The sequence below is a fragment of the Brassica napus genome, chromosome C3 (assembly GCF_020379485.1).
Source record: "Brassica napus cultivar Da-Ae chromosome C3, Da-Ae, whole genome shotgun sequence".
In the NCBI taxonomy this organism is placed as follows: Eukaryota; Viridiplantae; Streptophyta; class Magnoliopsida; order Brassicales; family Brassicaceae; genus Brassica; species Brassica napus.
Window position 1 is genome coordinate 619,459 of NC_063446.1, and position 17,559 is coordinate 637,017.

At 36.1% G+C, this 17,559-nt stretch overlaps 1 protein-coding gene across 1 annotated transcript; it reads right to left on the minus strand.

The window, feature by feature from the left end:
• Positions 1–6: 6 nt before the first annotated feature.
• Positions 7–2,679, minus strand: LOC111204212 (monodehydroascorbate reductase 2). The gene is made up of 9 exons (XM_022698451.2): positions 2,552–2,679; positions 2,292–2,363; positions 1,998–2,049; positions 1,828–1,908; positions 1,635–1,753; positions 1,325–1,544; positions 1,121–1,239; positions 735–860; positions 7–654 (listed from the first exon to the last, which is right to left on the minus strand). Exons 1-9 carry the CDS (start codon positions 2,603–2,605, stop codon positions 190–192), a joined length of 1,308 nt encoding a protein of 435 aa, XP_022554172.1. The 5' UTR covers positions 2,606–2,679; the 3' UTR covers positions 7–189.
• Between the last annotated feature and the right edge of the window lie 14,880 nt (positions 2,680–17,559).

The window sequence follows — 17,559 nt, forward strand, 5'->3', positions numbered from 1 at the left end:
GAAGAATACAAGAAAATACAATTTGTTCATTTTCAAATAGTTTCAAATTTATTTCTCAAATCAAATAATCCCAACAAACCAATAACTAAAACAAACGTAATGAGGAATTTTTAATAGTAGCAAAATGACATAAAGCCACTAAAACACACAACACAAGTCAGAACGTAGAAGCAGTTTGGTTCCTTTTTATTATATGTTGCTGACGAAGGAAAGTCCTTCCTTGGCCAACACCTCAACGCTCTCAACTACAGGTTGTTCTCTTGCAGCCTTAGCAATCGCCTTGTTCTCATCAGGACTTCCTCCTTCTAGAAACGCTCCTATCAACTTCCCATCTTTAATCCAGAAGCTCCCAAACTTCGGTTTAGCAGATGTCGGGTCATTGTCTCCAAACAACACGGTCTCTCCAACATTGTCACCGTAGAATTGCCACGAGAGGTTAAAGGCTCGCGAGTAGAAGTACGGAAGATAGTCATATTCTGGAATCGAGTTTCCTTCCTCTGCAGCCTTGATCGCCTTAACGGCTTGTTCAGCCGACTTGCGAGCATGGTCCACGTGCTCAACGCGTCTCATATCGTTGTAGAGTTTCATTGGGAAGGTGGCTATGTCACCAACGGCGTATACATCTGGAACGCTTGTTCTGAAGAATGCATCAGTCTGTAATCAAAGAAAGATCTCATCAGTCTATAATAATTAAAAAACTATTTCATAGAGTAGTCATTGTAAGAAGCAAAAACCTTGAGTCCACCCTTCTCTTCATCAACTTGACCTTTGAAGAGTGATACAATAGGTCTAGCACCAACACCTACGATCACTATATCAGCTTCTAATGTTCTTCCGTCCTTTAGTATCACCTCAGTGACCTGCATCATAAAGCAAAAGAGCCGTTACTGTTGTTGAATCATCAGGGCTGGTCCTGGGCAAAACCGGATGAAACATTCGCATAGAGCCTCCAATTTTTTTGAAAAAAAAAACTACATGTATATAGGCCCCCAAATTTATAAAAAAAGTCCTTACATTTGTAAATAAAAAATAAAAAATATATTGAAATTTTTACTATGTTATGGCTCCCAAAATCTCAGAACCGGCCCAGCAGAGAAAGAAAAAAACAGATCTTGCTTACCTCTCCATCTGAGTTGGTGCTGAAACCAGCTGCAACGGTGCCCTTAACAATGTTGATTCCTTTGTTGGCGTAGAAACCCTCGTAGAAGGAAGCAATGCCGGCGGTGAAAAGCCGAGGCACTTTTTTATAAAGACAACAACAAAAAGGAAAGTTGTTAGTTAAAGCAAATTGGAGAAGAGAGTAAAGAGATTTCTTTTGACTTACTGCACCAAGGCTCTGGATAAACCATGGTAACTTCCATGTTGTTAACCTTGAGAGCAGAACTGAGTTCAAGACCAATGTAACCGCCACCAACAACCACAGCTTTGCCGTTTGCCTTTACGTTCATTGCAGTCACGAGCTCATCAGCGTCCAGAAGCTCTCTTAGGTAGAATATATTCTTAGCATCTGCACCTTCCACGCCAAAATCAGACAGCCTTGTGACCTGCACAAAATTGTAAAACCTTCCTTTAGAGGAAATGTGGAAAGAGACAAAGCGACAGAGAGAGAGAGAGTGAGAGAGATTTGTGCGTACAGAAGAGCCAGTAGCAGCTATCAAAGTTTGGTACTTGAAGACTTGTCCAGTGCCACTGACGAGAGTCTTTGAAGCAAGATCTGCTTTGACAATCTCTGTCTCCAGAAGCAGCTCAATCCCTAGCAAAAGTAGTCATTCGTATGAGTAAGAGAGAAACTATGTTGTGAAGCACAGAGAAAAAAAGGACACTCACCATTGTCTTTGTACCATTGAGGGAACTGTTTCTCTCCCCCACTTCCAGCACAGACATAGAAATTTGGAAGTGAAGCTTTATCTGTGTACCATTGACAACAATATTTCTAATTAAGAACCAATCACGGACTATCTATTAACAAAGAGTTAAGATCAGAGAAAAAGTTATACTCTCGAGATTGATATATCCTTTGCTGAGTGCAGGACGCTCATATGGAGGCACCTGTTTAACACACAAACAAAAACGCCAAAACTATAAACCACAGAGAATCTACCATAAAAGAAGATTCAAGGCCAAGACTCCGGGTCGATCTTAGGCAAAGCTGGATAAAATATTGCCTTTAGGACCTCCCAAAATTTTCGAAGAAAATTACATAGACATAAGTCTCTAAATTTATATTTTTTTTAAAAAAATAATTGAAATCTTTAATAAATCGTGTAAATCTCAGGGCCGGCCTTACTTACCGGTTCCCTGGAGATGATAGCAAGTTCACCAGGCTTGAGACCTTGCTTAGAGAACTCTCTCGCCGCGTATCCCTATGATTCAAGAAAGCCACAAAACAACAACAATGGAATAAGTAAGTTTGACACTTTTGATTCGTTTGTTTAAATTGAAAAAAAAAAAAGAATCTAAGAACAGCTCATTCGTAGTTCTTCTTAAACAATAGATCTAAAGCTAAACAGTGAGCAGTTACGAGAACATATGAAGAGAAAGAGAGACTTACGGCGGCGACACCGCCTCCGACGATCACGTACTTGAAGCTCTTCTCTTCCGCCATTTGATGCGATCAAAATCGTCCTTCTTTGTCTTTTTTTTAACTTTCCTTTTTGGATCCGAGAAACGCGATTGGGTCCAAGGGGTTTATATATAGGCAGCCTGTCCGGTCTGGAAAGAATCTTAACACGTGGCTTATTATAAACCGTTAGATATCCCGCCAATAGTTGTAGAAATCGAAATCAGATATCAAATCGTCTTACATTATTGACCCGGTCTTACTTAACACGTGATGATAGTTAGATGTGAAACGGACATTCGGTTTTACATTCCGGTACGATCCGGTTTATTGATTATACCTTTCACATTTGGAGGTCTTTTTTATTTATATATATATATACAGAATCTTGACCTATATTAGGCTATTAGCAAAGAATATATAAACTAATAGAAAGGAATCAACAATTGCTTTGTCAGCAATCACTACGCAAGTTGGCGATTTAAGTAACGAATCTTTGAGGGGTTAGGGGAGTTCATTGGAATTATAGTACTATTCTTCTTTCTATCATTGATGTGTATTCTAGCATTGGAGTATTAATTTGCTAGCTACTCATGAATTATTTGTAAATTGCTTGCATGTCACGTGTGGATTATCCGCAAATTTCAATTTGTAAATATCAACTTTAATAGTGTACTTGTCACATGATATGTACTTGCTATTTTGCTAACAATCTAAATTTTGTGATTTATTACTCGATTCGACTAATGACTACTTGAACTAAACGGATACGAAGCAAAGCACAAGTACAAGACATACCAGTTTGATTTCTTATATGCCCACCCTACATAATAATCACCAAAACACATGGATATGAGTGTCTCTATGTGGGCCTTTACGTGCAAAAATAATAATTATAAGAGAATTGAAACCCAATAAGCCTTTAGGCCAAATTATTCTTAACACTAATAAGCTGACTAATCATTTAAGATCTTAACTACCAAAATGTCCGATAACGCCAATATGTTACATTATTCTGCATGTTTGTAAGAAAAGGAATCTACTATATCCTTTGAGATTTAGTTTGGACCAATTTTATTTTTAAGTTAGTAAAATCGAACGAAAGGAAGGATAAATAAGTGTGATGCAGACGCTGTGACATGAGCCGTGGCTCCAGAGTCTGGTATCCACTCCCTTCCATCAGTTACTTGCATAGTGGAGAAGGCTTCATGAGTTTGGTAGTTGTTGTCAAATCTGTTGTAGCACTTGAGAGCAGTGTGTCCAAGTCTACCGCAGATTTGACAAGTAGGACGTCCTCCTTGGTTGATGACATTGGATTGATGCTGAGGGAAGCCACGACCTCTGCTTGAGTAGCCTCCTCTACCACGATAACCACCACGACCTCTGCCTCGAAAGTTTTGATTGTATTGAGGAGCCTGTGGTTTGTATTCCACTTGTTGATCAGCTTTCTCCGTTGAAAACGCAACATGGGGATTTGGAGAAGGAATCTCTTCATACGACTTGAGCTTGACATCAAAGCCTTGAACTTCTGACACGACATCAGTGAAGGATGGCGCCGGGAACTTGTTTAGCGAGCTCTGAATAACAGTTGTTATCGGATCATATTCTCTTCCAAGCCCATTGAGAAACCCGAAGATCTTCATGGACTCATCTACTGGTTTCCCAATCGCACTCAGAGCATCGCAAATGGACTTAAAGTCCCGACTGTAAGCAGACAAGGTCTTGTCTTTCTTGGTCAGAAGTTGAAGACTTCTTCTGAGAGAGAACTCTCTAGCTAAGGAGCTCTTGTTGAAGTTGTCGGCTAGAGAGACCCAGACTTCCCGAGACGTAGTGAGCGAGTGGACCGAACCCAAGACTTCTTCTGAGAGAGTACCAAATATCCATGACCGAACAAGTTGATCTGAACAGAACCAAGTCTCAAAGAGAGGGTTTGCTTCCTCCACTTCAACATCGTTCCTGGTGACACGGTGAGTTGCTGGTGGCGTGTGACCGCGCCGTTGACAAATCCCATCGATCTTTGACTGGACAGGAGCGATTCGAACTGCGTTTTCAACAGAAGATAGTTGCTGTCGTTCAGCTTGAGTGTGACGGAGCTTAAGACATGAACTTTACTCGGAAACGGATACGTAGTAACTGGATCAGCCATACCTGTTAAGGTTTAGATGGTTCTGATACCATGTGAATATGAGAAACACAATAAGGGTTTTGACTGAATAATATCTTCGTTACAAATTCATCAACAATACAAGGGAGATTAAATAGACTCCAGAGAACAATCTCGAATCCTTTGAATACAATAGCTGTAAAGGTAAAGTAACGTTGACGGCCAGCTCATGACCAAAGTAACGGAGCGAAACGGTTCTGGATAAGCTCCAGCTGAGCTCCCGTACTCACCTCTGTTCCACAAGACGACAAACTCTGTTTTGGTGAAGACCGTTGGAGAAGAGAGACATTAGGCTTGTCTTGGGCCTTCTCATTTGTGTCTTGTTGGGCCTGGGATGCTATCACACTTACAGAAATCTATTCCGCTAGATATCTAAACTGGTCCTAAGAGCCCCAAAAAAAATGATAAAAAAATCTAATAGGATCAAAGATAAATCAAATTTGGATGCTTTATCAGAATACTACACATACGATATATGTGTGTTTCTAAGCTGTGACAGTACAGCCGTGCCGCAATTGTATTTGTTGATCAAAATATGAATTCATGTAATAAGATGTGCACGAATTGGTGTAAAATATAAATGTACCGGTCGTGCATGAGCATGGAGGAAAGCTACAAATCAAGCGACACGATCCAGGTTTAAGATACAAAAGGAGAAATTTTGTCTCAAGAATACGTCAGTCACAAACTTTAAAATATATAGTAGGACCAAAATTTTGAATCAATAATTCATATGTAATCAATAATTCATATGTAATTATGTATGATGTATCTATTAAATTTGTCGGCGTTAAAAAAATTTAGCTATTATTTTATCTTCTACATAAATTGCATCGGGACATGCTTCTTTCAACTCTGCCCATATCTCTTCGATATCTCGTTGATCGGTTCACATGATTAGCCGTATAAGTACAATGTGAGTTTTGTATTTAATATATAATAATACAAACAAATCTACGTAAATATATTAGTATATCCAACATCGTATAAGTGTTATACATGCATGCTGGTATAAATTTATTGTCTGGTTTGTTTAGCAAAAAAAGAAAGATTTACTGGTTTCTAGTTTTCTTAAATTAAATTAATATATTATTTCAGTGTCTTCTTGCTTGGAACCTTCACAAAGAAAATAAAATTAATATTATTAAGATTGATTACAAAGAAAATAAGGTATACATATCAAATGAAAAACGTGTATATACAAATAATTAAACGTTTAATACTCTGCGGCCTTAAGTCATTAATTGACTAATAAACATGTGAAAGTACTTCTGCAAAAATTAACAACAAAAACAAATTTCATTTGCAAATAAAGGAGGCAATGTTATAGTTTTAAACATCAATCGTCATTATCGTATTATGATTTAATTGCGACTTATATAAAATATAGTTTTAAACAGAAACGCGAAAAAGGATCCAATGAAGAAAACTGCAACATCATTGAGCGTCGAATGATCGGGACATGTAGACCTACATTACGAGGGCTGAACAAAACGCCGACGCGCACGTGTGGCTTTCCGTGGCCGAACACGAAGCTTGTCCTTTCTCTATGTGGCGGTGCTAGGTAGTAAACAAGATGAGTGCTAAAAACAAAAGAAAATTATGGGCCCATTTTGATTTTGTAATATTCGTGAATCGATGTTATTGTCTCCTCTTCTCATGTCTGTTGGAAGCGAAAAAAAAAAAAGTCTCAAGTACTTTTATAAGAGTTATTCTTGGGTTCACCCCCTAGGGTGAACCTTTAGGTTCACCAACTAATAGAAAATTGTCATTTTAAATCTAGTATCTTTTAATTAAGGAAACCAAATAACTTGCAAATTATATTATTTTTTCAAAATAAAATTTAAAAACAAATAAAAATAATATATAAAAAACGAACAAAAAAAAAAAAATGTTGTCAACAAAACACTAAACCCTAAGCTTTAATACTAAACCCTAAACTCAAATCCTAAACCCTAAATCTTTGGGTAAACCCTAAATCCTTGGGTAAACCCCTAAACCTTTGGAAAAACACTAAACATGTTGTCAACAAAACACTAAACCCTAAACTCTAATCCTAAACCCTAAACCCTTGGGAAAACCTTAAACCCTTGGGTAAACCCTAAACCCTTGGGTAAACCCTAAACCCTTAGGTAAACCCTAAACCCTTGGAAAAACACTAAACATTTGGATAAATTCTAAATTATAAATCTTAAACACTAAACTCTAAATCTTAAAAATAAATATTTTTTTTAAATAATATTTTTTTAGAACTATTGTTATTTTTATTTATTTAATTTTTTATTTTTTATTTTAAAAGCATAATATAATTTGGCAAGTTATTTTGTTTCCTTAATTAAAAGATACTAGATCTAAAATGACAACTTTCTATTGGTTGGTGAACCTAAAGGTTCACCCTAGGGGGTGAACCCAAGAAAAAGTCCTTTTATAATCCGTTACTTTTATAACTGTACTTACGAATAACTTAAAGTTTAAGTTATTTAATTAGATAGTACATTTGTAATAAAGCGATATTTAATATCAATGCTGATTAAAAATTAAATTTATAACCTTGATAATTTTAAATTGTAGAATTAAGAGATAAATAAAAATTGAGCATCGTAGGCAAAGGACATACCGACAAATGAATTAACAATATAAAATCAAGTATGTCCTAAGTTTGTCTTGTTGTGCGAAAAACTACTTACCAAACACCAACCACTAGAAGCACCAACCTTTACCTAATTACAAAAATGATACATTTGTAACAAATTATTTAGTTCTTTTTTGGGATAAACTAAATATCTATGATCTATTTTCATTATTGTCTTTTGACAGATTGTTGGGATATCTAACTTTACTACCATTCCTTGATTAATAGCGTCGTATAATTAAAATAATATTATAAATCATATCGTGAATGTTCATAACCGGCATGATTAATAACCGGTCCAATCCTAGAGAAAGAGAGACTCGGCCGTGAGGAGAGAGACAGTGAATCAGCATCTTATCTTGTCATTTCCTTATTAGATTATGATTTGTATTTTTTCCATATTTGTATTTCCTTTCTTTAGACTTTCTATTATTTTATGACAGTGTAATTCCCTATATATAAAGGGCTCCTTATGTTTATGAATAATACAGAAACAAGAATACACAGATTCTATTCTCTAGTTTCACAACACGTTATCAGCACGATTACTCTAAACCCTAAGCTAAACAAATCCTAGCCGGGGAATCCATAATCCCCTCGATGATAAACCCTAACCGTTGAGAATTCCCGACCACGAACCCTAAACCTAATACTCATCTTGTTCCCGTTCGTGACACGATCCCAGCTCACGACCTCAAACAGTCCCAGCTCGATCCCGAGACACGATCTCAGCCAGCTCGCGATAGACGACTCGATACCGCTCGCGATAACAGCTTGTTTCCGTTCGTGATCAGACGATCTCAGCTTCAGCTTGCGTTTCCGATACCAGCAAGGACAGCTCGCGATACGTTCCAGATCTAGACGACCTCAGCTAATTCGCGTATCAATCTCAACGTTCAGCTCGCGATCCTCATCTCATTGGTGGTCTATTCAACCCTACTTGAGGTTAAGGTAATCCTTAAACCCTAATCGAAACCCTAGGGTAATAGATCAAAACCCTAATGAGTAAATCGAAGCTCATAATCATAAGTTCGATTCCGTAAACCCCAATTGATCTAATGATCAAAATCGTTTTTCTAATACCTTTAGCCGCATACATGCATAATGCATGCAATGCATGAAATCGATTAAAACCCTAAAGCTAATGCATAATCGATTTTATCCAAACCCTAATTAATCTTTGAGATCGAAATTGATTATTTGAATGATTGTATGTTTGGATATAGTATGCTAGCCTTGATTAATTAAAACTGTATTGAATTTGATCACATAGAAATCGATTGCTAGGATTGATAATCTCATTCTTGAATTTGGTTGTTTGAATTGATAAAACTGACTGAATGATTTTCAAATTGAAGTCGTATTGATTGTTTGATCGAAACCCTAATGTCTTGAAATTAAAATCGAATACTATCTTCTTTGATTGATTAAAACCGAATGCTTGAATTGAAATAGAAATCGCTAGCTAGGTTAAATGATTTATGCATTCTCGTCTTGATAATGATCCGGCTAGTATTGATAGGTTTCATACATTCTCGAATGAACCCTAATTGATGCATTGCTCGACTGTTTGATTGCAATTACACATTGAACTCTTAGAAAACCGTTTGCTAAGATTGAAAACGAATGACCATTGTATTGAATGCATTGAAACCGTTTGCTAAGATTGTAGCCGTGCGGCTTGTTTGCATCATGCATGCATAATAGTACGAACTGATTGCATATAGAATATGAATGCTAAGATTGAACATGTATGCATCATATGCGAATGACATATTTCCATCATACCTAGAATCTGGATTGCTTGAGCATATTGATTGCATTCGCTTGAACACTTTTAAATCTAAATTATGAAACATATGATTTCAGATGTCGAAAATCAACAACTTGGATTTTGCTGCACTAAATCTCTCTGGAGATAATTACTTGCAATGGACACTTGATGCTAAGATCATCCTAAAATCCATGGGACTCGGTGAATGTATCACCGAGGGCAATAATGCAAGTGAGAAAGATAGATATGGAGCTATATTAATTATACGCCATCATTTTATTGAGAGTCTCAAAGATCAGTATTTGACTATTGAGAATCCTCTAGACCTTTGGACAGAGTTGAAAACGAGATATGATCACCAGAGAACGGTGTTATTACCAAAGGCTACGTATGATTGGAGGAATCTCGGAATCCAGGACTTCAAGTCCGTGGACGAGTATAACTCGCCCCTGTTTAAGATAGTTTCTAAATTGAAAATGTGTGGTGAGGATATAACGGATAAGAATATGCTTGAGAAAACATTTTCCACCTTCCACACAAACAATGTGTTGTTACAACAACAGTACCGTGAGAAGGGCTTCACAACTTATGCTAATCTGATCTCTTGTCTCTTGCTCGCTGAGCAGAACAATGAACTGTTGATGAGAAACAGTGAATTGAGACCTCCTGGAATAAACCCATTACCTGAGGCACATACGGCCGTAGAGGATAAGAAAGAGTCAAACCATGTCCAGAGTGATAGCCAACACGGTTGTGGTCATGAAAAATGGCATGGACGTGGTGGTCGAGGCCGAAACTCGTTTGGTCGAGGCCGAGGCAACTCATATGGCCGTGGCCAAGGAAACTCTTATGGAGGCTGTGGTCAAGGCCGAGGCCGTGGTACATCATTTAAACCATAAAACTCGACCAAATCTGTGTGCCATAGATGTGGTATGGATAATCATTGGGCTAAGACATGTAGGACTCTCAAACATCTCATTGACCTCTACCAAGAGAGTTTGAAAGGGAAGAATTATGAAGCTCATATGACTTATCAAGATGGTGAAGATGATTTCAATCATGAAAGTGACGATCTTATGTATTATGAAACTTCATATTGTTTAAAAGAATGAAGTTGAATTCGACATCTATGTTGTGTTCTTTGCTTTGTGTTTTCCATGTTTTCATTGCTTTGAACTTATTTTATTAATGAATGAAAGTTTTTATATGAAGTCTCTAAAGTATCATTCCGGGTATAGCCAGTCTCATAGAGGGCTACGGCCAGGCTAACATCCTGTTGCCTAAGGGTACGCATCTAGAGATATTTGATGCATTGTATTCACCCAGCTCTAAGAGAAGCCTATTGAGCTTTAAAGACATTCAAATGAATGGCTTTCATATTGAGACTAAGGGCAAAGGAAACAAAGAGTTCCTTCAGATCATAGAAATCAGCCAAGGACATAAGAAAGTCCTAGAGTCTATACCTACGCTCTCTACTGGCCTTTATTACGCCAAGGTCAGTATGATGGAGGCCAACGCCGCATTTAAAAAAGTGGCCACCGAGAATTTTACTCTCTGGCACGACCGGTTTTTGATTACAAACGGCCATCCTTTTAAAGACTATACGTTTTGATAATGCTGGTGAGTTCACGTCTCAAGCGTTTAATGATTATTGTATGTCTATGGTGGTAAGTGTGGAACACTCCGTGGCACATGTACATACACAGAACGGCTTGGCCGAATCATTCATAAAACGAATTCAGCTAATAGCTAGACCATTGCTTATGAGGTCTAAGCTTCCGGCCACAGCTTGGGGACACGCGGTCTTGCACGCGGCCGAACTGATTCGTATCAGACCGTCTAGTGAACATAAACATTCCCCATCACAATTGCTTACGGGTCATGAGCCAGACATATCCCATCTTAAGACATTTGGTTGTGCCGTCTATGTACCAATTGCTCCACCACAAAGAACAAAGATGGGACCTCAAAGGAAGACTAAGTCATATATACCAGCTGCTAATGCACCAATAAGAATTGATGTTCAAGAGGGACACAATCAAGTTGCTACAGAGTCTAGACAACGTTTGAAACGTGGTAGCCCAATAGGTTCCAAAGATAAGAACCGTCGGAAAACTAAGAAAGGTGCAGATAATGAAACCGAGGTTGTTAAAACCCTAGACACGACCGCAGCCGTTCCTAAATCCCGGGACTTAGCCGCGGCCGATCCCAAAACCCTAATAGCGATTGCGGCCGATCATGAATGCTTAGATGCGGCCGGCCCTGATGTATCTAATACTGATTCTTAGGACGCCAAGATTCAAGGTACTGAAGGTCCTGATAATAATGAGATCTCAATAAACTATGTATTGTCTGGGATACAATGGAACAGAAAAAATGTCGACATTGATGATATATTTGCATGCAATGTAGCACTTGAAATCATGGATGATAATGAGGATCATGAACCCACGTCTATTTATGAGTGCACTCAACGATCAGATTGGATCAAATGGAAAGAAGCTATAAACGTGGAGTTAAACTCTTTAAAGAAGAGAGATGTCTTTGGACCAATAGTCCGGACACCTTATGATGTTAAACCAGTCGGCCATAAGTGGGTCTTTGTGAGAAAGAGAAACGAACATGGTAATATCGTTAGATATAAAGCACGGCTTGTTGCACAAAGATTCTCACAGAGACCAAGAATAGATTATGAGGAGACATACTCCCCTGTGGTGGATGCTACTACTTTTAGATTCCTGATAAGTATGGCTATAAGAGAGAAATTAGACTTGCGGTTAATGGATGTTGTAACTGCATACTTATATGGGCCACTGGATAATGAGATTTATATGAAAGTACCAGAGGGTATAGAGTTGAAAAACAAATCGAGTACTCGAGAACAACACTGTATAAAGTTGAATAAGTCACTTTATGGATTGAAACAATCAGGCCAAATGTGGTACAATAGACTAAGTGAGTACTTAGTGAAAGAGGGATACAAGAATGATCCGATCAGCCCTTGTATCTTCATAAAGAAATTCGGCCAGGGCTTTGTGATCATAGCAGTGTATGTTGATGATTTAAATATCATAGGAACCTCTGGAAAAATCTCCCAAACAGTTGAATATCTTAAGAAAGAATTCGAGATGAAAGATCTTGGAAAAATAAAGTTTTGTTTAGGATTACAGCTTGAGTACATAAGAAATAAAATTCTTGTGCATCAAATGGCATATACAGAAAAAAGTACTCAAGAGATTCAACATGGCCGAGTCTCACCCCTTATGGTCGTGAGGTCTCTCGGCATGGACACTGATCCATTCCGTTCTAAGATGGACGATGAAGATGTCATTGGTCCCGAAGTGCCATATCTCAGTGCCATAGGAGCTTTGATGTATCTGGCTAGTCACACACGACCAGATATATGTTTTGTCGTGAATCTATTGTATAGATTTAGCTCTTGTCCAACCCAAAGGCACTGAGACGGGATTAAACATATTCTTCGTTACCTGCAAGGAACGAAAAACTTGGGTTTATTTTATACTAACCAAAACAAAGAAGGTTTAGTTGATTTTGCTGATGCAGGTTATTTTTCGGATCCACACAATGCTCGATCACAGATAGGCTATGTTTTCACACATGGTGGAACGGCCATATCATGGCGTTCCATGAAGCAGACGATCGCGGCCACATTTTCAAACCATTCAGAGATCTTGACTGCTCATGATGCCAGCCGCGAGTTGTTCAAAACAGGGGGAGTAATACGTGTTGTACTCTTTTTCCTTCACCATGGTTTTATCCCACTGGGTTTTCCTGGTAAGGTTTTAATGAGGCAACATCTAAAGCGTATTACAATCCATGTATGGTTATGGCATCCAAGGGGGAGTGTTATAAATCATATTGTGGATGTCCATAACCGGCCCGGTTCATAACCGGCCCAATGCTAGAGAGAGAGACTCGGCCGTGAGGAGAGAGAGAGAGAGAATCAGCATTTTGCATTTTCCTTATTAGATTATGATTTGTACTATTTCCATATTTGTATTTCATTTCTTTAGTCTTTCCATTATTCTATGACGGTGTAATTCCCTATATATAAAAGGCTCCTTATGTTTATGAATAATACATAAACAAGAATACACATATTATATTCTATAGTTTCACAACAAATCAATAGGTTTTTGGGGGAATTTCATGTTATCACTTTCATAGTATCATTATTCTTCTTTACCACCGCTAAAATGACATTTTTAAAAATATCTTATTTGTTAAGTGGCAAAAACTTTTATACTCATGTTCTCTATATATATATAATAAATAATTATTTAAATAAATAAATAAAAAAAAAATTTCAATGTTTTCTAATTATATTTTTTTCAAATTTGAACTTTTTATCAATTTTTCGATTTTTTTTTTCAAATTTTCTTGTTGAAAATCGAAAATTTTGAAAATTTTGAAATTTCTTGAAATTTATTTATATATTTATTGGAATTCTAAATTTTACATTCCAAAAACTGTACTCCACCCCTCAACTCTAAATCTTAAGTCTAAATTAGTTAACCCTAGAGTTATAAATGTTTTATTACCTTTTATTAAAAATAAGGGTAAAAATGGTTAATATTAACCCGAAAAATGATACTATGAATATGATTTTTTCGCAATTTCCCTAAAGTTTTTTGCTTTAAGGCTTTCAATATATTCAAATAAATAGTTCCCCACCATTCCGATCATTCCGATCAGATCGCATATATCTTTTAGCTATGAAAACAACAAAACATCGATTATGGATTATTTTCACTTTGCTTTTAGCTTCTTTCATTAGGAAAATTCAAACTCTTGGCTCATATATGGGCATAATTTTAACGATTTCTCAGCAGTTGCGAGGAAAATATTTACCAATCGGCTTTTGTCTTTGATCCAAAAAAAAAAATTACGAATTTCGGTTCAGAATTTTTTGCAATAAGAAAAGACTTCAACGATTTATTTGTAAAAAAAAAAAAAATAAACTGCTTACAAGTTACAACCGGTGGTCTTTCTACTGAAGTTCTAAGATGTCCCAATCATAGAAATGTCGTTGTCCATGCCAGTTAACCACAATAATAAGGATTCTTTTTTTGTTAAATAAAGTTAGGAATGTTTTTTAGTTGTTCAAAAAAAAAAAAGTTAGGAATGTTTCTGTAATTTTAACATACAATTCTATACCCTTTTTAGTATATATATATATATGATATCATATAATTGTTCCCATACTCACTAATCATCCATGTTTGATTATCATATAAATCATGGAAAAAGGTTGTGATCGTGACCCAATCTAAAAGTTTCATCACGCCAAAAAAGAAAAGAAATAGTCACTGAGGTTAACCTTTTAATTTTATTTTTTGTTCGCGAACCGTTAAAAGAAAGTGACGTATACATTTATTCAATACATATACTCCAGATTTTTTTTTTTTTGTAAGATGTTAAATATTATACTAATTTTTAAATTGTAACAACGATTACAGAAAAAAAAAACTAGTAGTGGAATGCAAAATCGAAACTAAACAAACGGATAAACAGTGAGATGAAATCAAAGAAGATCGGCCATCTTATTTACTAGCTAAATAACTAGACGAGCTAAGACCAAACAAGATCAGAAGGCCGCAAATAAAGTAACCGGTTGCCACGAACTACCGAGAGATAGGTGCCCCGAAACCTAGAAGCTATGGTTCATGCAGCTTCCAACAACCCATCCCAAAACAAATAATTCACAGTCGTGGTCTATACATTTACATATTTTTACTGTCGACTCACAGGATTACTTGATATTATTGGTCCATTACTGACATCATTTTGGCTCTTAGTAATTAATAGTCTTGTATGGTACGTAATCACATGTTAAAAGTAAAACCTAATTAATGATCTCGTTAGATAAATATACTCGTAATTGTGCCGACTCTGTACTTCTATAGTCTAGATATATCAAAACATTGTAAGAAACGAAACAATTATTATTTTATTATTAATAGTTAACGCAATAAAATTGACCAGCTATAAGAATGTGTTACAATTTACACTTCAATACAAACTCTACAGAACCTACATAACATAAAATTAAACACGTGTAAATAATCTTTGATTTCATACTAAATGTTTCACGAACTAAGCAAGAACGATATTAGCCTAAATTAAAATACAATTGGAATACTTCAAGTCTATACTAGCGCCAGAGGTAAATCTTCAACTACTATACGATGAATTCATTGGGGGCCTTTCTTATATTTTTGACAAAAAATCTTTCTCTATATCATATGTATAATGACAGTTTTTAATTCCTGCCTAGGATTCTCTCAACTTGTAAATAGTTATAATTCTATAGAGTGTGAATTAATTTATCTCAGATTTTCTTGGGTAGTTAAACGTGTTTACTACCACAAATTTATGTTTATTTATGCGAATCTTAAAGACCATTATGAAAAGCAGGACCTTTCAGGCACACCCAATGGCTCCATACAGTAAAATCTTATTCGTAGAAATAAATTTTAACCAAATCATTGACGCAATTTTAACTTAGCAGCCTCACCGCACCGCTAGAAGCATAAAGCGACTGCAGTAAAGAAAAGAAGCACGCGTTACTCTGACAATATATATCTGGGTACTATATAAGGAAATATCTGTGACCAACTTTATTTAAATTATTACCATTCTCATAAACACAATCATAATTACTTCTTTCAAATAAACAAAAGTTCGAAAAGGTTATTTATTTTAAATTAAAGCTGATGTGTTTATGGAATAACCAGTCAGATGACAGTAGTAAAATGTCGTACGGTGTTCTTTTTACTGGTCAATCAATCTCTACGCACGAGGAGTACTGTAAACCCTCTTTCCATGTTACATTTCGAATCGTAAAATTTGAATTCCCCTTGCAGAAAATTGATTCATGTGTTTGTTGTGAATGTAAACAGTTTTTTTTTCACTATCAAGGAGTTCCACGAAAAGTCAGTTAACATACAAAAAAATTAGTTTCCTTGTCTAGTTTAAAGTTCACTCATGTGTAACGTCAAACTGGTTGATAGTTACATTAATCTGTACATGAAAGAGTTCGCATCTATTTAGAAAGGAAACAACTTTTTTTTTCAATATATAGACATGCATTCAAAACTCAAATGGTCACAACGGTGAAATGGCAATATGATTTTTTTTTTGAACTGCATCATGGCAACATGATTTTATTAGACATATTACATTCAACTCTCTCTCTTATGTTTTTGTTGTCTGGGTTTCATCTCTCCCTCAAAGGGATGAGACCCATGATTTTATCACCAGAGAGTCTAGCAACTTATAAAAGCATCAGTTAATGTAAATTCATTTACTCATGTGAAGCTTCAGAGTATAATGTCATTGGTGAATCAAAAAAAAAAAGTCATTGGTGAATCATCGATGGGGGGAAAACTTAAAAATGATTTTAACATGCATGAAAAGTTGTGAGAAAAGGGACGTAAAAAGTGGATGGAGTCAGTATCCAGTTCCTACAATAAATTGGGCATGCGTGTTGTTCCTCTCTTTCGTCGCTTTGCATTAATTTTTTTCTCAGATTTCTTTTAGTTTAACCCTAATTTTCATGTCCTTTACTCTTCTTCTTCCCTCTTTTAGATCGTCAACGCTTTGCCTTCGCTGGAAAAAAGAAAGAAGAGTTTCACGGAAATGTGAAAAACAAAAACAACTACTCGATGCTACTATTGAAACAAACGCTCACTAGATTTTTGTTTCTATCTATATTTTTTTTTCAATCTAACATATTTTATACTCCCTCTGTTCATAATAGTTGATATTGCAGAAGATGTTTGTTGTTTCAAAATTGATGATGTGTTGATATATTTATATTATTTTTAATTTTACTGAAAACTGTGTAACCAATTAGATTTTGTAGTTATTTTTTAATTGGTTGAATGATTTTTAAATTATATTTGTAAAATTATTTTTTGGAAAAAAATAGATTTCTTAATCTTTGTGTAATGAGTCAAACATCATGTATTGTGAAACAGAAGGAGTATATCAAAAAATTGTTACAATATTCCAACATAAATCCAAACAACATGGTGACCAAGACTACCTTGATCTATCCCCAAGATCATTTTCAAAAACATTTGAGCACCATTTTCGATGACCTTTAGCTACATAAGATTGGTATCTAAGATCCAAAACCGCACTAGTAGCTATAAGTCGGGCTCCTCTGTTTGCATCATAAGGTTCAACTAGCATCCGCCACTCCAAAAAACTTCTCAGCAGATGTCTAATTTCCAACACTTTAAATTTGAAGGAAGGCAATGCTTTGGGATTGTTTATTGCATCAACAAACATCCTTCCTTCAAGAGCAAAGTGAACCTTTTGGTATCTTAGACTTTTCATACTCTCTATATCCCATGCTATACTTACGAAACAGGCTTCATCTTTCGTCTGGATACCTCCAG

Excerpts from the sequence above, each read along its gene's own strand:
- LOC111204212 (XM_022698451.2), bottom strand. The coding sequence starts at position 2,605 with ATGGCGGAAGAGAAGAGCTTCAAGTACGTGATCGTCGGAGGCGGTGTC. Across the intron at positions 2,364-2,551 it reads TCGGAGGCGGTGTCGCCGCC|GGATACGCGGCGAGAGAGTT; the intron begins GTAAGTCTCTCT and ends CTTGAATCATAG. Across the intron at positions 655-734 it reads AAGAGAAGGGTGGACTCAAG|ACTGATGCATTCTTCAGAAC; the intron begins GTTTTTGCTTCT and ends CTTTGATTACAG.